Source organism: Chiloscyllium plagiosum, unplaced genomic scaffold (genome assembly GCF_037043375.1).
Source record: "Chiloscyllium plagiosum isolate Xiang-an unplaced genomic scaffold, Cpla_swu_hap1 HiC_scaffold_4, whole genome shotgun sequence".
Classification (NCBI taxonomy): domain Eukaryota; kingdom Metazoa; phylum Chordata; class Chondrichthyes; order Orectolobiformes; family Hemiscylliidae; genus Chiloscyllium; species Chiloscyllium plagiosum.
In genome coordinates, this window is record NW_028270142.1 from 107,441,130 (window position 1) to 107,464,898 (window position 23,769).

The 23,769-nt window shown below is 40.7% G+C and overlaps 1 protein-coding gene across 7 annotated transcripts in view; it reads left to right on the forward strand.

Moving 5' to 3' along the window:
• The window catches only part of slc35d4 (solute carrier family 35 member D4), a 178,172-nt gene that overhangs the window by 71,992 nt on the left and 82,411 nt on the right, over positions 1 to 23,769 (forward strand). The window contains exons 14-15 of one of the 7 annotated variants that reach the window (XM_087986565.1): positions 12,653 to 12,752; positions 17,030 to 19,037. The exons of the other annotated variants lie outside the window; for them this stretch is intronic. Of the exons in view, the coding sequence (XP_087842691.1) occupies positions 12,653 to 12,739 (87 nt within the window). The 3' untranslated portion in view covers positions 12,740 to 12,752; positions 17,030 to 19,037. Of the gene's footprint in view, positions 1 to 12,652; positions 12,753 to 17,029; positions 19,038 to 23,769 lie in introns of those variants that run through there. 7 annotated transcript variants of the gene reach the window in all.

Below are 23,769 nucleotides of genomic sequence, written 5' to 3' on the forward strand. Positions count from 1 at the left end.
ATGTGCACACTTGCTTTCTCGTGAAGTTGAAGTCAGAAACTCTGATTACTTTACATTAGAATTCTGAAGTGGCCATGAGAAAAGGCTGTATTGCGCTAACCCATTCTGTAACCTTTCTTTTCCTGCTAGGTATATTCCCGAATTGTTTATAACTATGTTCCCAAACACGCCCTTTTTGCATAAGTGAAGAAAGCGGTGTTTGCGCCATGTCTGCTTCAGTCTGTGGCCATTGATTTGCCGAAACCATATTGTTTTCTTTGAGGATGTCAAGTTGTGAAGTCCTGAATTTATCATCTGTTTTCTGCAGTGAGCTATTTCCATTCACTGATGTTCCTTGACTAGCGTCGATTACCCCATGCAGACCACAATCTAGCAGTCTGTACATTTCGCACCAAATGATTAAAGTTTGATCTCCAGCTTGCCTGCTAGAGAGGTAGAGAGCCTTCCATTTACTCAACTCTCCATCAACACCTATTCACATCAGGCAAACACTAAAGAATTTCAGGAATACAGTCAACTAATTCCACAACGGCATCCCCTATGATGCACGTTGTTGGTATTTTAAATGTATTATCACCTTTATTATCAAATTCCCAACTGAAAATGACAGCCAGGATACAGTGTGGCTTGTATTTAATGTGTTATCAGGTGAGTTCCGTGTGTTACCAAGTGCTAATTTTGGATTGAGTGCCGTGACCAGAATAAAATTTAAAATATTAGCACTCCTTTTTGTTGTGTTTTCTAACATTTTGGAGAAGTAACCCGGAGCAGTGTTTAGTTGGCTACTGGAAGTAACAGTGAACAGCTCAACCGATTATCAGTCAAACCCAGTAGTGACAAAAGGGAATTGATCTGAAGTGTTAACTGTTTTTCTCACATCGACACTGCTGGGCCTGGTGTGGTGGGGGGGGGAGGAGGTTGGGGGTGGGGAGGGGAGTGGTTGGTGGAAGAGGGGAGGGGTGGTTGGGGAGGGTGTGGTTGGTAGGGGGTGTGTGGTTGGTAGGGGGTGTGTGGTTGGTAGGGGGTGTGTGGTTGGTAGGGGGTGGTTGGTGGGGGGGGGTGTTTTGGGGAGGGGGAGGGGTAAATGGCTGCATGCTTCTAGCAACTATTCCATGGGTACTTTCTTGGGCCAACATACGTGAGGTCAGGATTAAGAACGTACATGGGAAGGGATATTGTCTGGCCTCTAAAGCAGTAGCAAATGTCTTAAAACTCTGTAGAGCTTGGAGATGAGGAGTTGCCCTCTCAACAGACACAAGGCAGAATTGAATGCAGTGTGTGCTGTTAGGGTCTCGGTCAAAGTGCGGCACTACCTTCTGTGAGGCCATGCCTGAAAATTAAAGACGAAGGATGTCAGGAGTGAAGCCTCCCTTGCTACACTGCGCTTTCTCTTACTACTCACTCTGATCTGGGAGTTGAGAAAATTTGGAGGAGGTCAGTCCAGCAGGTGGTCTTGTGATACTACTATTGTAAAGGAAGTACCACAGGAGACAGCTGCAGCTCCCTGGAAATGACAGAGAACCAGTGCAGAAGGGGGAAGACAATGTCCTGAGCCACTGTGCCACACTCATGCCAGCTGCTGGGGGAAAACTCCGTCACAAGGGCTAGGTGGCAATGCCATCTCATTATCCTGAAATGAGGATAGTTCTCTTAATTACTGGTTCAATAATTGTTTTAGGGCAGCTACTGTAGATCTCATGGCATCTCTCAGTCCTCAACTCGTAAGTTATCACTGATGTTGTCTTCTCATCAGCCCATTTATTCACCTTGTCCCCCTTTGGGAGTCGGGCAGTGACAGCATCAGAAATGTCAGCCTTAACTGGTTCCATCTGGAATCAGGTGGATTCACAAAGCAATCATGTTACCCTGTTATGAACCGTCAGTCTTCATGAATAGGAAAGGATTCCATGCCCTTAATGTTCAAACCATCTGTGACTAGAGCAGCTAGTTCTTGCAGGTCTGCATTCGTCTTCCAGGGAAGTGCCATCACGTCCGAGGTGCCAGCCTCTCTTGAAGGTTCTCTCTCTATTAAATGGTGATTACTTTCCACACCTGCCTGAAGATCCTCTAAGAAATCCTCGACTGCCACTGAGGAAAGATGCAGTGCTGCCCATACTTTGACAAAAGCCTGTTGTTGAACAGACCTTACGCTTCCTGCCGATTGAGGTTCTGATCTGATATACCTTCGGTGTACTTCCTCTGTAGCCAGAAGCACCTTTCTGTTGTGACAGATTGCACCTGAGACCATCAACAACCCTAAAATAATCAACAAAATTCTAAATAAAGTAAATGACTCTACTCTGAATAAAGATTGGTACACTCTGCCTTCTATTGTTAACAGATCCTTTAAAAGAAATCCAACATCTGGATTCCCATCTCCACCAAAGCAAGTCCATTTTTTCCTCAGGCCAATCCTTCTCTGTGAGCCAAATTTCATTAAAATCTGTCTTATAGTTTTTCAGGTATGTTATTTACAGGCAAACTAACAAAAAGGGCAAAAGCAGTAACCCCCTCCCGCATCTTGAGGTAACTATTCTGATGAAACGTTCACAACCATCAGTGTGGAGATTTCCAAAGATTCATAGCCTTCTGAGTGAAGAGATTTCATCTTTGCTTAGTCCTGTGTGCTCAAAGTTTGTGTAAAGATTTGTAGCTCGGGTGCTCGTTGTTGTGGTTCTGTTCACCAAGCTGGGAATTTGTGTTGCAGACGTTTCGTCCCCTGTCTAGGTGACATCCTCAGTGCTTGGGAACCTCCTGTGAAGCGCTTCTGTGATCTTTCCTCCGGCATTTGTTGTGGTCATTTATTTCCTGTGAGACTGTAGCCCTGTGTTCTGGATGCCCAGGCAGGGGGAGATTACCTTTCAGTGTTGAGCCCCTTTTCAATCTTGTATGTTTCAATCTGATTACTCTTTTGAGGTAGGAACACCTTAGCCATCTAAAGACAATGGGCCTAGTGTCAGGAAATTGGATTAATGTAGATAGTTGTTTGATGGGTACAGATGCAGTGGGCTGAAGGGCTTTTTTCTATCCTGTACTACTCCATGATTGTATAACCTCTCATTCTTCCAAGCGCTTTGAGTGTAGGAGGCAATTTGCACAGCTTCTCACAACAAGCTCCTTTTGGCCAGTGACTGTACTATAAGTAATGTTTCCTGTTATTGATATTTTGCATAGGAAAACAAAAACTCAGTTTCTTTTGAAATGCCCATAATTTTGAGATTTGATATGGTGACTTTTAATTATAAAGCCATCTGTTCACATTTGTCTATTTTAAGCCTGGTTCAAAATGATGAAATCCTTGCTCCGTGAAGGAAGGTCTCAGACATGCTACCTAATTTTGTTTTTAAACAATCTTTACCAGATCATCATCTTTCCATTACATCATTAAAAGGAAATAAACATACCACAAAATAGGCTTCTGCAGATTGTATTCCCAGCCTGTCTTGGAGTATGTGAAGGTCTGACATGTTTAGCCATTTGGGCTGCAAACTGTTTATTTTTAAATACATGTTTCCCAGAGGATGCATGAAATGGACCAGATATTCAGACCTAAAATGACTCCTGAGTTCTTATTAATGCAGTTCAGGCTATGACTCTGATAGGAGCTTAAACTGTCTGAAAATATTTTGTTCCTCTTTTTAAAAGATCTAAAGACTCTTTCCTGACTAATTTGTTGAGAAACTGCTGTCATAGTAAATTGTCCCAGCAGTTAGCTTGAGTTGATTTGTACCATTTGAGGAGAAAGTGAGGTCTGCAGATGCTGGAGATCAGAGCTGAAAATGTGTTGCTGGAAAAGCGCAGCAGGTCAGGCAGCATCCAGGGAACAGGAGAATCGACGTTTCGGGCAATTGATTTGTACTATATCATCTGTGTTGCTCAAAATTGAGAAAGCAGTGAAGTCAAGTTTGCTGATCAAGCGAATGGGTCTGTTGTTGGTCAGGGACTCCTGACATTAAATGAATGCTTCTCTTTGTGGAAAGAATGTGACTTTAAATCTGATCCTTGCATCTGCACTGGGGTGAGCGCTTGTTAAAAGGCAGTAGGGAGTGTTGCTGAACAAGGAGACTTAGGAACGCAGGTGCATAGTTCCTTGAAAGTAGAGTCACAGTAGGCAGGGTGGTAAAGGAGGAGTTTGGAACGCTTACCTTCATTTATCAGAACATTGAGTACAGGAGTTGGAATGTCATGTTGCGGCTGTACAGGATGTTGGTGAGGCCACTTGCAGAATACTACATATAATTCTGGTTGCCCTTCACTAGGAATGATGTTGGTTAACTTGAGAGGGTGCAGAAACTATTTACAAGGATGTTGCTGGGACTGGAGGGTTTGAGTTTACAGGGAGAGGCTAAATAGGCTGAGACTTGTTCCTCTAGAGTATTGGAAGCTTGTGGAGGTTTATAAAATCATGAGAGGCAAAGATAGAGTGAATAGCTAAGGTATTTTTCCTTGGGTGGGTGAGTCCAAAACTAGAGAGCATAGGTTTAAGGTGAGGGAAAAGATTTAAAAAGGACCTGAGGGGTAATTTTTGCATGTTGAATGTGGTGCATGTACGGAATGAGCTGTCAGAGGAAGAGGTGGAGGCTGGTACAGTTGCAATGTTTAAAAGGTATCTGGATGGGTATACGTATGGAAAGGGATATGGTCCAAATGAGACTAGGTCACACTGGGATATCTGGTTGGTGTGGAGGAGTTGAGCCGAAGGGTATGACTGTAAGTGCTAATGATGATTGGATTGATGGGCCCCTAGGCTGAGAGGGTTTTGGGGGGGAATAGAGAGGTACAGTGATCCAGGATTCCTGCCCCCACTGATACTCCAGTGATTGCTGCCAGAGAATATGCCGTACATGTTTCAGCGTGGAATCTCCTAAATGCCTCCGAATGCCCCTGATGTTCATGGGGTCAAATAGCTTAATGATACTCAAAGTCCTGGAGTCCTTTAAGGATGCAAGGTTTGAAAGTGCACTTTCTAAAGTCTGTCGATTACAAACAAACAGACAGACCAACCTCTGTACACAATTGAAGCATAACTCTACTTTCCACAACTGCATGTCCCAAATGGGATCTACTCCAATCTCAATTAGCTCAGTTGGCTGGATGGCTGGTTTGCAATGTAAAGTGATGTCAACAGCATGGGTTCACCGACTGGGAATACTATGAAAAGCTCTCTTTTCCAACCCTTCCCCTTGACTGAAGCATGGTGATCCCACCCCCACCACCAGTTAAACCACCACCTCTCTCAGACAGCAGCCCTATGGTCTGGTTAGACTATAAAATTATGGTGCCTTTATCCTTTTTACTGCAACCTAATGGAAGCTGCAAAATGCTAACTCACTCAGTGTGAGAACAAACACTTATTTCATGAAGCACTTTTAATGTAGATCTGAGCAATATCTTGATATGGTAGTGTGAGAGGTGGAGGGTATTCTACAGTTTGTCGTTGGACTCAGATGGTGAAATTTCAATTCAATGAAAACCTGGAATAGTAAATAGTCTAATGGCCATGTACCCACTGTCAACTGTCGTAAAATCCTTACTGGTCCTTTGATGGCCATTCGGGACAGAGATCTGCTGTCCTTGATGGCTGGCCTCTGTCACTCCACACCTACAGCAATAAGTGCCCTTTGGAAAATTAGAGATGGATAGTAAATGCTGGCCTAGCCAGTCATACCTTCATCCCATGAACAGATTGTAGAAAAAGGAAGATCAACAATGGTGGGTTAATTAAAATTGCAGCCGTGTGAAAAACCAGAATTGGACCAAGTTCGGAGGTGGTTAGAACTGGGAAAGGAGCTTGACAATAGAGGAAATAAGGACAAGAGTTAGGGCAAGGATTTTAAAATTAAGATGTTGTCAGACAAGGAGCCAATGCAGATCAGTGAGCAAAAGTCTTGTTTATTAGAACTTGATTATTATTATTTGGGCGGCACGGTGGCACAGTGGTTAGCACTGCTGCCTCACCGCTCCAGAGACCTGGGTTCAATTCCCGCCTCAGGCGACTGACTGTGTGGAGTTTGCACGTTCTCCCCGTGTCTGCGTGGGTTTCCTCCGGGTGCTCCAGTTTCCTCCCGCAGTCCAAAGATGTGCGGGTCAGGTGAATTGGCCATGCTAAATTGCCCGTAGTGTTAGGTAAAGGGTAAATGTAGGGGGTATGGGTGGGTTGCGCTTTGGCGGGGCGGTGTGGACTTGTTGGGCCGAAGGGCCTGTTTCCACACTGTAAGTAATCTAATCTAATCTAATCTAAACTGAAATATGACAAATCACTGGGTTCTGATGGACTTCATTTTAAAAGAACTGGCTGTGGGATCATTAGTTCTAATTTTTCAAAATTCTCTAAATCTTGGAAAGGTCCCATTAGATTGTAAAATAAGCACGTTACTCTCCTGTCCTAAAGTGGAGAGAGACTAAAGCAGGAAACTACAGACTGAATAATCTTAACAACTACCATCGGGAAAACACTAGAATCTCATATATTAAGATGGTTAGAAAATTGCAATGCGGTCAGGCAGTATGAACATAACTATATGAAAGAGAAATCATGTTTGACTATTTTATTAGTCTTTGAGGAAGTGATAAGCAATGTGGATAAAGGGGAATCCAGAAGAGGTGCTATACTTGAATTGGTCTTTAATAAGGTGTCACTTCAAAATTTACTATATAAAGTAGGATCTCATTGGCCAAGTTCTGAAGCAGAGTTACTGCACTCAAAATGTTAACTCTGGTTTCTCCACAGGTGCTGTCATGCTTGTTGAGTTTCTCCAGCAACTTATGTTTTTGTTTGTTTCGGATCTCCAGCATCCACAATTCTTTGTTTTATTTTATAAGATTGCATGACGTAGGGTGTAACATATTAGCATGAATAGAGGCTTGGTTAGCTGATAGGAGGCAGAGAGTGGGCTTATAAGGGTTGTTTTTGGATTGGCAGGATGTGGCAAGTGGAGTGTGGGGGGGGGGGTCCCTGTTAGAATCTCAATTACTTACTATCCACATAAATGACTTTGAAGGAACTGAACTAATTGATTTATTATTCTCACATCTACCAAGATACAGTGAAAAGTGTTTTGTGTGCTATACAGACAGATCGTACCATATAAAGTGCATCAGGGTAGCAGAACTGAGTGCAGAACACAGTGTTACAGCCACCGAGAAGGGGCAGAGAGAGAGAGATTAGAATTAACATTTAAGAGGTCTGTTCAAAAGCATGATAACAGCAGGGAAGAAGCTGTTCATACTCAAACTTTTCTGTCTTCTGCCCTGATGTTCATGAGGTCAAATAGCCTCATGATATTTAAACTCCTGGAGAATACCATGAAAAGTTCTCTTTTCCAACCCTTCCCCTTGACTGAGGCATGGGTAACACCCCTTCATTCCCCCCAACCCCACCCTACCGCCACCACCCTGGTTAAACCACCACCTCTCTCTGAGAGAGCAGCCCTATGGTCTGGTAAGACTATAAAATTATGGAACTTTATCCTTTTTGCTGCAACCTCTCTCCTGTCCAATGGAAGAGAGTGTAATTGTAACTGGGGTAGGAGCGGTGTTTGATTAGGTTGGTTGCTTTTCTGACCGATGGAGTATAGATGGAGTCAATGGATGGAAGGCTGGTTTTTGTCATGGACTGGGCTGTGTTCACGACTCTGTGTAGTTTCTTGAATGTCTTGGAAAGAGTAGTTGCCATACCACACTGTGATACATCCAGATAGGATGCTTTCTATGGTGCATCTATAAAAATTGGTAAGAATCCTTGTGGACGTGCCAAATTTCCTTAGCCTCCTAAGGAAGTAGGGACGTTGCTGTGCTTTCTTAACCATTGTGTCGCCGAAGGTGGACCAGGTCAGATTGTTGGTGGTCATCAGTCCCAGGAACTTGACAATCTTGACCATCTCCAGTTCAGCACCATTGATGCAGACGGGGGCATGCCCTCCACTCTGCTGCCTGAAGTCAATGACCAGCTCCTTTGTTTTGCTGACATTGATGGAGAGATTGTTGTCTTTACACCCTGCCACTAAGCAGGCAGTCTCTTTACTGCAGGTGAACGTCGAAATTCTTCAAACTAAAAATAAGATCCTTCTATTACCCTTGAGAATAAAAAGCAGTTCTAGTGCTAAACAATTTAATGTTTTCTATCATCATAATCAAGCCAGATGACAGATTTTTCGAAACAAATTTCAGTTGTTCATTTAATTATCATTCCACTGTTTTGGTGGTCTATGTTGGTAGCTGTTTGCTTTGTTGGTTTTGATTGTTTGTGTCCGTGTTGAATATGGCTCATTCGTGACTCATTCTTAGCTCTCTGGTTTGCTGATATACCTTTGTCAGAGTTGGTAGTGATATGCTTTTGTTCTGCGTGCAATTTGACCCATTTAGAAGCAATAGGAGCTTCGAAACTTGCAGAATTTTGTTTAGATTAGATTAGATTCCCTACAGTGTGGAAACAGGCCCTTCAGCCCAACAAGTCCACACCGACCCTCCGAAGAGCAACCCACCCAGACTCATTCCCCTACATTTACCCCTGACTAATGCACCTAACACTACCGGCAATTTAGCATAGCCAATTCACTTAACCTGCTGTTAAATGATATCTGAATTCAACAGACAGGAAAGTAGGATGTAAGACTTATGTGCATGCACTAGCGAGTGTCCCATGTAACTCAGAATAAACAGGCAATGTTTTATAAGAAACGGTTAGGGTGAAGTTTTGCCTCAATAAAACCATAAAGTCTGGATGAGGTCATTGCTTTTCAATTTACAGGTCAGAATCCTGACTTTCTTTCTCCTTCTAAACATATAATTGGTAAGGTCATTCATGGGTTATAGACATTCTGGTCCTTATGCAAACGTACAAATCAAAATTGTGTCATTTTAGGAACTTTAAATTGCTGAGGGCCTATGTGCCTTTCAAATTACTTGCCTTCATTTCTTTATTTTTTTTTAAAATATGTCATTATTTGCAGGAAATGTGCATCAGATATGCTGTTTATATTGTAATGAAAACACACTTAAGTTCTGGAATAATTCAAGTCTGGCAGCATCTGTGAAGAGTCATACCATGCTCAAAATGTTAACTCTCTCTCTCTCTGTCTCTATCTCTCTCCAGGTGCTGCCAGATCGGCTGAGTTTCTCTAGCCCTTTCTACTTTTCTTTCAGATTTCTGGTATCTACATCACTTTGTGTGTTGTGATGTTGTTTCTATTGTAAGGAAGGAACTTTGACGCATACAATGACTGTGTTATGCACAAAACTTCTAATTCATGACTGGATGACCATTTATTATCATCCTTGTAACTAGCTATTGTCAGAACTAGACCATCAGCAGGTAGACAGTAAGTCCCAGGCCATTTCCATTGTAAATAAATTTCCTCCTCGCATCCTGCTATAACCTTAAATCTGAGACTTGTACCATCACAGAATTGTCACGGTGCAGAAGGAGGCTGTTAAGACCATTTGTGCCTGCACCAGTAACTATGGTGGAGAAAGTGAGGTCTGCAGATGCTGGAGATCAAAGTTGAAACTTTATTGCTGGAACAGCACAGCAGGTCAGGCAGCATCCAGGGAACAGGAGATTCGACGTTTCGGGCACAGGCCCTTCTTCAGGAAGAAGGGCCTGTGCCCGAAACGTCGAATCTCCAGTAACTATGGTACTAGGTATTTCCCCGTATACCTGCATACCTTTTCTTGTCTAAATGATCATCCATTGCTCTCTTGAATGCCTCAATTGAACCTGCCTCCTCCACATTTACAAGAAGTGCATTCCATATATTGACCAGTGGCTATGTTTCTCTGATCAGGCTTGCTTTGTTTGCACATACTCCCTCCAGCCCACTCATGATTATGAAAACCTCTATCAAATCAGTTAAGGGGAACCGTTTTTCTTTGTCTATCTATCTAAACCTGACATAATTCTATGAATTGATTTGCTTTCTCCTCAACATTGTTTAATTGAAGAACAATACCAGCTTCTTTCATCCAGCATTGTAGCTTGACTGCCTCATTCTACGTTCTGATAAATCCCCTCTGCTCCCCTCTCAAGGACCTTACATCCTTCCTACAGTACAAGACTGGGTGCAATACTCTTTGTAGCTCAACCTGATATTTATAAATATTCAACATAATTTTTCTGCTTTTATTCTCAAAACCTTTATTTATTTATGAAGCCCAAAATCACATGCTCTGCTACATTCTCACTATGGTTTGCTTCCTTCAAATATTAAGGTACATAAATCCCCACATCATTCTGTCACTGCACACTTTTGAGAGTTGTGCCATTAAGTATATGAAAAATTATACAGTGTACATTGAGTATCTAAGTATCCTGTGTGCAGTGTATAAGCATAGACAATTAAGCTGAAGTTTTAAAGTGTAATAATGCTACCACTTTTTTTTTAAATGTTAGCTGTAATTTTAATTTGGAATTATGCTGCTTGCACTTGGTAGTGTAGAAAGGATTAAGGTTGTAAGAAAACTATGCCTTTTTTCAGTGTTGGGTATTAATTTTGCGTTAGTGACATGTATCCTGAAGGGATAAAGTGCAGAAATGATAGACCCCTCTAGACAACTCGTCTACTACAGTCACTTAATTGCATAAGTCATGCAAGTATCTGCAATAAAGCATGCAGATGCTGATTTGATAGCTGCATCTCTTGTAATTATTTTCCAATTAAATTCAATTTCTGAACCTGTGCCTATTATTATGAAAAAAAATCTTCATTAAACTCCAAGAGGAGAATAGTTCTGAGACCTGCCTCATGTGCAGAGTTAGTGGATGTAGTACACAGTGAAAAGAGCAACAATTTGTCTTCAACAAAGACTTCCCAAGGCCTTTCACAGGAACACTACCAAACAAATTTAACCACAGTCATGTTATTATTTAATTGGACTATGCTAATTCTTTCATAACAATATAATTCTGCCTTGTCTGATCTTAGCTATTGACTATTGTATTTGTCAACATTATTAGCCACACATGAACCATTTACCCATCTTAATTCTGAATCTTTCCAGCCAGCTAAGATTTTTTTTTCTCCCCCTTTTAAAATCTATTGGACAACATTCGATCATTATCTGTGTATTTTATTTGCCTGAGTGGTTTGATACTGGATTTGTTTGCTGACAGTCAATCTTTTTTTTTCCGGCTTCGCTTATTTTATCACATTCTCAGCTGTCTTCCCCAACCCCACCCCCCCCCCTCCCATTTATTTCTCAGCCCCCACCCCCGACCCACAAACCTCACTCCTGATGAGGGGCTTATGCCCGAAACGTCAATTCTCCTGCTCCTCGGATACTGCCTGACCTGCTGTGCTTTACCAGCACCACACGCATAAGTCTCTCCAGCATCTACAGTTCTTGCTTTCTACTTATTTTCTAACAAATAAACATCACGCTTTCATGATCAAAGATGCTTGTCCTCATTATATTTTGCTTATTTTTGGATTTGTCATATATGTCAGGCACTTCCTAACAATTACTTGACCTCAAATGAATCTGGTGTGAGAGTTTGCACACATGCTGTTCATTTAACACTAAATCTGGGTTTAAGTCAAGAGGTAACTGTTGAATGAACATGTTCAGTCTCTGAGGTGTAAAAGATGTACTCCAAAATAAGTATGTTCAGTTTGTCAAACATCCTGGGACATTTTTTCCAGTGTGAATATATATTATTGCTGAATAGACTCATGGCTATGATGTAGATGAAAAATGTTGGAATCTTGTAGAAATTAGTTGGAGGCTGTATTTTGGCAACTTTGATTTAAATTGGATTTTTTTTCATCGACACCTATCTTGTGAACAAAATCGCTGCTATTTCATAAACTTTTTTGATGCTGTGGACGATTTTATAATTGCTAATCACATCTTTTCTGTGATGGATGGATTTTCTTGATACAGATCTTGATCATGTCCATTTTGATCACTTGGTCTTTCAATTGGTTTTACACTATTGAGGTAGCTTTTGCTTGTCCCCACTCAATTATGACAGGAGCAGTGAAGCAAGAGAAAAGGCAGCTGTAAGTTTAAAAAAATAATTAGAGTAAACAGACTAGGGTATAAAAAGGGTGAAGATGAAATAGTAATACCAAAGCAGATGGAGAAATTCGGGCAAGGTGGAATCACAGGCAATCCACAGTTTTTCACTTTGTTTTTCTGAAACATTGTGACTATGCATTTGCTCCAAAGTTGTACCCACTTTGCAATTAACTGCATCAAACATGAAGCAGATAACCCAGTTATCCATATAACAAAGATTCTGCTATTCTTATAGCAGTGTTATAGAGTCATAAAGATGCACAGCACAGAAACAGACCCTTTGGTCCAACTCGTCCATACCAACCAGATATCATAAATCAATCTAGTCCCATTTGCCCGTACTTGGCCCATATCCCCCTCAACCCTTCTTATTCATGCGCATCCAGATGCCTTTTAAATGTTGCAATTGTACTAGCCTCCCCCACTTCCTCTGGTAGCTCATTCCATACACGCACCACACTCTCTGCGTGAAAAAGTTGCCCCTTGGGTCTCTTTTAAATTTTTACCCCCCCCCCCCCCTCACCTTAAACCTATGCCCTCTAGTTATGGTGGCAGAGTTATATAAGCTTCAAGGAACAAATAACTTTTCACTTGGTGTTTGAACAGTAATATTTCATAAACAAATTGCTTTCAGATGATGCATTCAGTTGAGGTCTCATCTGCCCTACAGGAGAGGAAAAAACATGGTAAAAGGATTGTGTGGTATGATTTTGATGCGTAGTTGTATACCAGATGTGAGTATTTGTTCCTTAATTCACTGTTAATTAAAACTCGATTATTTGGCTATTATCATATTGCACCTTTATTCAAAAAAAAGAGGGAGACAAAAAATAGGTAGCTGCAGACCGATTAGCATAACATATGTTATCATTAAAATGCTACAGTCTGTTATGAAGGATGTATTAGTAGAATATTGAGAAATATGCAATATAGTCGAGCAGAGTCAGCATGGCTTCATGAAGGTAAAATCATACCTGATAACTATGTTAGAATTCTTTGAAGAGTATCGAGCAGAATAGATGACAGGGATGCAGTAAATCTAATGTATTTGGATTTACGTTACATTAGATTAAACAGGATAAGAGTCCATGGTGTTGTTAGGAGTATATTTGTATTGATAGCGGATTGGCTAACTAATAAAGACAAGAGTTCGTGAAAGGGCCACATTTTATGGTAGAAATTTGTAATTCCACAGGGATCAGTGCAGGGGTCCCAATTATTTACAATGTACGCAAATGATTTGGAGCAGGAAAGTGAATATACTATTGCCACATTTGCATATGTCATAAAAAATCGGTGGGAAGGCAAGTGGTGAGTGTATCACAAAGTCTGCTGAGGGAGGTTATCAGGTTAAGTGGGTGGGCAAAACCTTGGTAGGTGGAATATGTCGGGAAAGGTGAGCTTATGCACTTTGACTGGAAGAATAGAAGAGCAGAATATTATTTAGAGACATAGATCTCTACAGTGGAAACAAACCCTTCAATCCAATTAATATCCTAAATTAATCTAGTCCCGCTGGCCAGCATTTGGTCCATATCCCTCCAAACCCTTCCTATTCATATCCCCATCCAGAAGCCTTTTAAATGTTGTAATTGTATCACTTCCTCTGGCAGCTCGTTCCATATACGTACCACCCTCCATGTGAAAAAGTTGCCCCTGAGGTCCCTTTTAAATCTTGCCCCCTCATCTTAAACCCATGCCTGTTAGTTTTGGACTTGCCATCATTTAAATGGAGAAAGATTACAAATACCTACACCATAGAAGGATTTGGAAGTTCTCATGCATGACTCACAAAGAGTAAGCATCCAAGTTAAGTGGGTAATAGTGAACACCAATGGAATGTTGGCGTTTGCTTCAGTGGGGACAGAGTATAGAAGGAGTGAAGTCTTGCTAAAACTATATAAGGTTCTGCTTAGACCACACCTAGAATACTGTGAAGTTTTGGTCAAAGGAAAAGCATTGGAGGTGACCAAGGAAGGGTCACCAGATTGATCCGGACATGGAGGGATTTTCTTAGGAGGAGATGTTGAGTCGTTTGGGTTCTTGCTCATTGGAGTTTAGAAGAATGAGAGGTGTCTTACTGTGAAACATCCAATATTCTTAGGGGACTTGACAAAAAGCAACTAGATTGGATTTGGATATCTGGTCAGCATGGATGAATTGGACCAAAGGGTCTGTTTCCGTGCTATACATCTCTATGACTCTAACTGTTATGGTGCCCACACTGTAAAAACTCGTTTGGTTCATTTATATCTTTTTGGGACAGGAAATCTGCCATTCTCACCTGATCTGACCTACAGAGGCACTGCAAGGTCGTTTGATGTGACAGTATAGAAGTGAAGAGGTTATATTCCGTGTGGGGGAGTCTGGGACCAGAGGACATAACCTTGGAGTAAGAGGTCTGTCACTTAAGACAGATGAAGAGAAATTTCTTCTGAGGCTAACAAGTCTATGGAATTCTTTATTACAGAGGGCTATCAAGGCTGGGTCATTAAGTATATTCAAAGCTGAGATAGTCAGATTTTTAATCAGTAAGGAAATTGTGGGTTAAAGAGAAAAGACAATAAAATGGAATTGAGGATTATCAAATAATCCATAGTTTTATTGAGAAACTTATTAATAATCAAGCATGTTGGTGTGCATTTGTAATCAGATCAGGTAAGAATGGCAGATTTCCCTCCCTAGAGAACATTAGTGAGCTAGATGGATTTTTACAATAATAGACAGTAGTCACATTAAACTAGAGTTTTGTTCCAGAATATTATTGAAATTTAAATTCAGTATATGTTATGGTGGGATTGAAAGCCACATCCCTAGAACGCTATACTTCCTTGCATTTTACTCTATCATCTTGTTGCTCACTCACTCAACCTTTTTCTGTGCAGTGTCTATGTACCCTCCCGTTTACAACACTTAACACACATCAGAGATCGTTAGCAGTAAAACGCTTTTATACATCTAGTAGTTGTGAAAAATGCTGTATAAATGCAAGTATTTTCTTTGAATTTTACAACATGGAAGTTTATTCAACCCGCTTTTCCATTATCTGTTCTCTTGAAAGGTTTGGTTCTACACAAGAAAGTTGCTCCATATTTCTGCAAATTTATCATCTTCAAGTACTTACCCATTTGTCTTTTGAAAGTTACTAAGGAATATAGTTCCAAAGGTTTTTTCAAGCAGTGTGTTCCAGATCCTAATAACATTGAAGGAATTTCTCCTCCAGTTCTTTGCTCTCTGATCCAGTTCACATAGATTTCTGCTTTTACCCTGTGGCACTCGAGCAAGTAATTAGTGCCAATTGTCTATCTTTTTAATTGATTTCTAATCTATTTTGATCATTTTTTCATATCTATGACAACCATTGCTAAGTGTAAACATTAAGTGGTTTATAATAAGTGCTTCAGTGCAGTTTTCAATTTAATAAGGCAAGAGTATTTGATTAAAATTAGCCGTTGAAATTATTTGTGCCATTCAAATTTATTATATTTCAGCAGCATTTTTAAAAATTAGGTAGCCAAAAAACAATGTTCACCCATGACACCTTCACAAATGCAGATGTGACAGTAGCTGAAAGTATTTGTTTTACAGAATAAAATCTCCAAAGATCTTCTGACTGATAGTCTGTCAAGAAAGGACTGAACCTCTTTCAGTGAAATATATGATTAACACTGCAGTGCAGAGCAGTATAGTTATGGAGGAGTGTTGCACTATCACAGGCACCAGCATTCAGATGAATCATTTAACCAAGACCTCATCTGTTCTTTCATGTTGGATGTTAAAAAAAAATCATTCATGCTATTATGCAGAAGAACAATGGAGTACCCATGGTGCCCTGGCAATGTTTATCCCACGATCGACATCTGGTTATCATATTGCCATTTGTGAGAGCTTTCTTTGTGCAATTTAGCTGCTTCATTTCCCAAATTTGAAATGTACTTGCTGTTGTAGAGTACTTAATTTGCTGGAAGGTGCATTCGGACATATGTAGACATTTATTTTCTTCAACCCTCTCCCCTGTCTACTCTAAGCACAAGTGAAGAGCTCATGGCCGCCTTTGTAGATTGAGATTTGAGACCTTCAGTTCAGAACCTCTGCCACTTCCCTCATTTTGTCCAACCCATTCTGTAACATTGAAACAGCTATTACTAAAGTCATCAATTACATCCAGTGGAATTGTGGCAAAGGTAGTGCACTTTTCCTCCTCTTTCTTGACCTGTATGTATCCTTTTGCATGGTTGATCTCACCATCTTCCTCCATTGTCTCCTCATTGTTGTCTAATGGGTTGAGAATGTGCTTGCTTACTCCCTTTCTTCTCTATCTAATCAAAACCAAGGAATCACCTACAATGGTTTAATTTCTCACGACTGTAGTTACCTCTGGTGTCCTCCACGTTCTCTTCTTGGACCCCTCCTATTTCTCATCTGCGGGCGCTTCTTTAATGACATTCTCCAAAAACACAATAGTTCTCACGTATGTGATGATGATCCCGAACTCGACCTCTCAGCATCCCTCTTCACCTTTGCTCTCTGTCTCTAAACTATAGATGCTTTGTCTGCTTCTGGTGTTAAATATTGGGAAAACTAAAACTGTTACCTTTGGACCCCATCACAAACTCCGCTCCCTAACCATTGACTCAGTCCATTCCCTGGAAAATCTGAAAGATTGAACAAGTCTGTTAACATTGTTGGTGAGCTGTCAACTATATATTCACAGCACCTTAGAACGATCTTTGTTCAGCCCAGTATCCTCTTAGTCTGTCATTGCCTCAGCTCATTGACTGCTGCCATGCACTGTGTATTTATTGCTTCTATTCAACATATTCATGGATTGCTTCCCACATTACTCCATAATCCAGAACCCTGCTGCTGTTAACACTCAGTCGACCATCAACCGCGCACTCCTTGACCCCCTCACTTACACCTGGTCAAACAATTATAAAGACCACGTCTTTGTATTTTTGTGATTTTTTTTTTAAAATGTGGACTGAAATGAGAAAATAAAACTGTTTAGAAACACAGGGGCTTACAAGGATGGCTGCATTTTGAAAAGAAGATATTTGTTACCCATTCTGAAAGCTGTTTGTGTAGCTGAAGATTCAGGCGATGTGCAGATGAACTGGAGCTGAGAGGTTGTTTCCAGGTGAACTTGATGGGTTTGTTGACTAAGCACTGATTATGAACAGCCAACAAAAAGGTGACGGCTTGTCAGGTGAGTGAACAACTTGGGCTATGAGCAAGACAGAAAGAAGCTATTCACATCTATTAAAAATCTTTCATTTTCAGTTCCCTTCTTCCTTTACCCCATATTTCAAATCTCTGCCAGCCCCATATTCTTCCTGAAGTCCCCAGTTCTCTAATTCTGACCTCTTTAAAAACCTCCAATTCTAATTGCTTGGGCAGTGGTGACTATCCTTTTAACTTGTAAAACTCAGCTTTAGAGTTTACTCCCTAAAATTTTACATTGCTTTTACATGGCTTTCCTTCTCTCAAACTTTCCTTAAAACCTATCTCTAACCATTTGAACGAGTGCTCCCTTTGGAGTTCAGTACCATTTTGCTTTGTAATGCTGCTCGAAGTGCCTCAGGATGCTTTGTCACAGTAAATTCTCGATAGAAATACCAGGTTTTGTTTTTACTGAGGGTACAAAATATATTGTATCGTTAAATATTTTATTTCAAAATCATAAAGTCACAATGAAATTCTTCTGATTTTTAGCCAATTAGTGAAGTCACAGATTTAATCCACAGACATTTGCTTTCAGCGAGGCAATGGTGGAATAGTCACCCTAGATGACTTGAGCTTCACTGAGCAAGGATGGTACAATCTGCCATTTTTTTTTTCCTCAAACCCATCACTGTCCAGCAGCTCCCCTGGTTTGCAATGTATATATTTGGGCTTCGGTTGAGGGGCAGTATCTGTTTTTATTATGGTGCCCCAAGGTGAGGAATGGACTACTACATTAAAAGTGACTGCTCAAAAACTGGAAAGTGCGCCATTAAATCATGGCCAAACACAATTCGGGAGAAAAAAGCAAATTTCAATGGTCATCACAAATTGCACTTTTGTATTTTGAGAATATCTTTTTTTTTCAAAAGAGTTCACGTGTCATTATTTTTTCTTTATTTGTTTTCTCCATCAGGTGGAGAGTTTGTGGAAATTTACAAAATGTGCTATTTAGATTCTTTTGAATTCATGTTTTGTCATATTCAAGAATCAAAATTCATTTGCTGATTTTCCTTCCTGACTGAGCAACTTGGGCTACTTTCACTTCATGTAACTTGCAGTTAAATCAGGACCTGAATTTTGCAGTAATGACAATGAAGTTGCATGCTATGTCTAGCCCATGCAACTTGACTATCACTTCACCCACTGTCTTTATGACTGAGACCACGGCACTTCCCACAAACACCACGTGGACGAGAGAGAATGAGTTAAATGCTGCAGTTTGATCTCCGCAGTTCCTGACGCCATCTGAAGCCTGAAATTAAACTGCAGACTTCTAAACCATCTTGACTGCCCATAACTCTGGATAAATGAACTAAAAACAGGAAATTATTGTACTTGGCAGTTCTGTAATTTAAAAAAAAATACAATTTTGATTTTTGTTTTAGACACAAGGCCGGTTCTCTCCAGAAAAGTTGTGTGGAAATCAGTGATTTCATCTGTTCAAGGTTGTTTGTCACATGATGCTGTAAGAGATGTGCCACAGCTGATTATAAAGTGTAATAATGTGGAGAAAATGGTTCACTGAATTTAAGTACCGTGCTATTAACTTTAAGAGTCAAACACTATTATAACAAATGCTAAAGTGATAGTCTCCATTCTTAGTTTTAAATATCTTAAGTATAACGTGTTATGAGAATTTTTCTAGTGGATTCAAGATGATCTCTGCAATAAAGTAGAAACTTTTTTTTATTTTTCTGTATTTTTGATTTGAGGACTGAAATGGGAAAATCACTGTTGTAAAAGCCAAAGATTATTGAAGGATTGCCACACTTATTCTCTGGGTAGGCATTGTGCACATAGTCCTTGAGTAGTGCTGGTTTCTTCTTGTGTGTGTGTGTGTGTTATCTTTCTCTATTTGTCTGGGAAATGTTGTTTCACCAGGAAGCATTGATTATCATTTATTATTGCTGTGGTGGCTGTTATCATTCTGTTTCTGTTGTTAGGTAGATGTGAACCTCTGGATCTGGTGGTTGATATATGTTCTAACAGGTTTAATTGGAAGCACACTAGCTTTCGGAGCGACGCTCCTTCATCAGGTGATCAGGAGCATCGCTCTGAAAGCTAGTGTGCTTCCAATTAAACCTGTTGGACTATAACCTGGTGTTGTGTGATTTTTAACTTTGTACACCCCAGTCCAACACCGGCATCTCCAAATCATGATATATGTTCTGTGTAGGTAGCATTTCTTCCTGATCAGCTCTCTGCCCACCAGTTGCAGACATAGCTGTGGTTACGACCCTGTATCTGGACATTCACTTCCACTACAGAGGATTAAAGTGACTGCTACTCCACACAGGTTCCAGGTTGGGTTAAGTTTTGTTGAGATCGGTGAATGTTTGTACCGTGATTGGTTTTCGATGCACTACTCAGACAGTGGTTTGCAACAAGAGCAGATATTGCGAGAGAAACTCAACCGGTCTGGCAGCTTCTGGAGAAAAATGTTCTGAAAAATGTTAACTCTGTTTTCTCTCCACAGATGCTGCCAGACCTGCTGTGTTTCTCCAGCATTTTCTGTTTTTGTTTCTGATTTCCAGCATCCACCGTTCTTTTGGTTCTTGTGTTCAATGATTTTGCAGTTGTGTCAAAATGAAGCTTTGCTTTCTGCCATTTTACCTTGGTCAGTTCACTCAGCTGTTCCTATTTCTGGCTTCCGTAGCTGTTCTTGTAGTTGGTTACTGTTCCTGTGCAGCATCACATTTGTCTTTGTACGCGACTACTTTCCATGCCTTCAGTAGGTGTGTTTCTTAGTTCGAGGATTGTCATGCGTACATCTGTGTGGGATTTGCTTTATTTCTGCTGCTGCCTTGGCCATTCTGTTTGACTGGGGTCAGTGTTGAATTTCCCAATCTTTCATGAAGCGACTGAATCTTTCACTCATGAACTGAGGGTCATTGCCACTCGTAACGATGTCAGGAATGTCACAACAGCTGAACTATCCTTTTAGGTATTCAACAACAGCTGCTGAAATTATCAAAATCAACTCATCCACCTCCCAATGGTCAGGAATAGTCATCTGCTATGACAAGATATTCAGTTCCTGCGAAGGTTGAGAGATCTACTCTCAACTTCATCTATTGTCTGTTGATGATGTTGTATGTCATCAGTGCCTCTCCACCTGGCATTTTACAGTGGACCATCCCAGGCTGTCAATCCATATCTATTTACCCAATTTAATCACAGTTACAGATAAGTCCTCAATACTGTCTGGCCATTCATTTATCACAATTTTCAAAAGCTCAAGTTTTTGCATGTAGTTTGAGCGAGGTGATGTGTTATATTCAGTATCTCTGCTGGCTACATAATTTCCAGGGCATGAAGAAATGCTGCTTCATGTTGAATCTGGAAGGTTTCACAGTCTGTTGGAGTGCCGCCTACTTCCTTCATTGGGAGTGCTGCTCGCGACAGCGAGTCCGTAATATGCATCTGCTCCCCTTTCTTATGTGTCACATTCAGATGACATCTCCATAACTGAAGTAACATTCTTTGCAGATGCCTAGTAAAAGTTGAGGAAGACACTTTGAAGCAGTTTGTGTTGGACTCGCCTGTCACTTTGTCCCTTTCAAGTGGGTATTGGTGAAAATGTTCACGAGCAAAGACAATGGCCTTGGCACTCTTTCTTACCACACACTGTCAAATGCAGTCATCCTAAAAAGTGTCTTTTGTGCATTTTTGGACCAAGACTATAATTGAGCCAGGAGTTATGGCCCTGATGGGATCTGAACAAAGCATCAATGAGCTAATTATGCTATTGCGAGTTCTTGAAAGCTGGAAAGTTATTGTATCTGGTGTCTTTGCAGTTTTTAATACTTTTTGAGTGAATTGAATTTGGGGTGAAGCATCTTTGAAATTAGGGAGTTCAGAATGAGGCTGAGAGAGACCAGTGCTGCTGATTTAAAGAAGTTTGCAAATGCTTCAACCTCATCTCTTGCACTGCCTTGTAGGTCTCTCTGATCTCTGGAAGTAGGGATGTATATGGCTCCACGTCCTCCACTCCCGACATACATGACTCAGTGTGGTAGGACTGTAAAGTTTTGACCTGATCTGTTGTGGGATCACCCAGCATGCAAGGAGAACTGGTTAGATTCTCTTCTATTAGAGATAATTATTACAAAATTTGGTGTTTAGTGGATAATGATATTGCATATTAGATTTCAGAATTGCAAATTGGAAGATTAATTACAGATCAACTGGTCATTTAAAGCAGCAAAAAATCTGTTAAGAGGACAGTGCAATGTTGGTTAGCATTTTGGAGATAGTTTCAATTCTAATGTGTAGATACTCAAATAAGCCATTCGGCCCCTTACCTGTTCCATCATTCAGTCAGAATAGTTGAAATATTGTCATTTATCCACCTCACCAGTTGAAACCCTTACCTGACAAAACACTTCTGAAGCACTGAATGGCCAAGCTCTAGTTAGAAGTTTCTGTCTCCTCATGGAAGAGGAAATACTTTCATACTTGCTACCTGAGTGAATCATTTTCTTTATAGGCACCATTCCTGATGTATAATGCTCAAAGCAATAAATGTCAAGTTTATGAAACCTGCACTCCTATTTGAGGCCTTGCAGTCATTATAACCTGGTCACTCATTCTGTTGAATCTGCACTGCACTCTCTCCAAGGCAATTGTACCTGTTCTGAGATGCAGCACCCAGGACTAAAGGCAATACTCCCAGCTGAGCTCAGACTTCCTGTCAAACCGAAACATCACTTCCTCTCCTCTGTATTTCAGGCCTATTGAGATAAATGCAAATATTCTATTAGTCTTTTTTGATATTTGCTTTGTAGCTAGCCACTAGTTTTAGTGATTTATGTACACCGACATCTGAAATCAATGTAGATGTCTGCACATTTCCTCTCACTGAGCTCCATTTGCCAACTACTGAATCTGCTGGTTGTTTTTTTAAAGTTCTGCTCCATCTGCATTGGTTATTGTGCCTCCCCTTTTAGTACCATCTACTAACTTTGATGTATGATACTCTGTCCCTTCAGTGATGTCCATGTGAAAAGCTGAAGCCTTGGCATGAGTCCCTTGGGAAGACTTGTGGCCTATTTTGTTCTACCAAGTCTATTTAATATGCTACCAGGACCTTTATTACCATAGTTTTCTCGTATAACCATGCTTTGTTAGTTACCTTTTACAGTCATTAGTAATCGATCTTTTTATTTGCTATGTGTCTCATTTGTAAAATGTTTTGTTCCAATACATTTTGTACAGATTATATCATTGTCTAAATGCCAGAAATACACTTCCTTTGAAAATCCAATTGAAGAGAATTTCAAAGAATATGCTTTTTGAACACAAACACCACAATAATGAAATGAGACTTCAGAGAGTAAACACTGAAAGCCCACATTCCATAATAACAAACTGATGAGTGCTCACACTGCCCTGGACATCTCTGCACCAAACCACAAAGGCAGTCATAGTATCATTAAACTAATCTTGATTTTATCCTTATAATTATTTAACTGATTTGTTTGCGGCATCTGTTAACCAATAATTGTGAAGACTCACGAGAGAAATTTGTATATTATTCATAGCATTAAATATAACTCTGCATACGCAAAATCAATTATAAGAAATGGCCATTGAGCAGATCAAATCCATTCTGAGGAAGGGTCACTGAATCTGAAACGTTAACTCTGATTTCTCTCCACAGATGCTGCCCGACCTGCTGAGCCTTTCCAGCAATTTCTGTTTTTGTTTTAAGGTCCAACTGTCCCATTAAAGCTTCTAGCTGCTTTGATGCTTTGGAATTAGCAGGTGGAATTTTCCTGCTCTAGGTATGGCTCCTCAATGTGTTCCTGCCACTGATTGCATCCCCCAGTGGCAGGGAGGGAAACTTGTCAGCTTTTTGCTAAGTGTCTAGGGACAATGGTTGTGTTCCACAGTTTGGCCCTCTGACCCACGTTTGAGCCTGACAGCGGGTTTCAGAAGTCAACGTTTCAGGTATATCCCTTCTTCAGGACTGCGGGTAGGTGTAGGGGGTGCTGCAGATAATGGGAGTGACAGGAGCAGGGTGATGAAGTGGGGAAGAGGTGAAGACAGGTAGAGGGTATGACCGGGTTGGTCAGTGGGAGGAATTAATCTGGTAGGTGGCAGGGAGGAGGGGTGGGTCCTGAAGAAAGTTTACACCCGAAACGTTGACTTCACCAACTGATGCTGCCTGCCTTGCTATGTTCTTCCAGCCTCCTGTCTGTCTACTTTGGATTCTAGTATCTGCAGTTTATTTTTGTCTCTAAACAAGTGAGTTCTAGAAGCCTGTAGGGAAAATTCAGCCCTTGGAAGTCCAGCTGAATTCAAATGTCAGTTGAGACCAGTGTTCAAACCCAGATAGTTGGTTGCACATGCTGTTTGACATCTCCAGTGCCCTGGAAGAACATCAACACAGTACAAGGTCATTAGTGATCTTCTCAGAATAGAAACTATTATAGATGTGGAAGGACCTATCACGTGATCGTGTTGCCGTATGACTTTGGTGTAGATAGACCCACAACTGCAGGTGGCATTGTTCCCATTTGT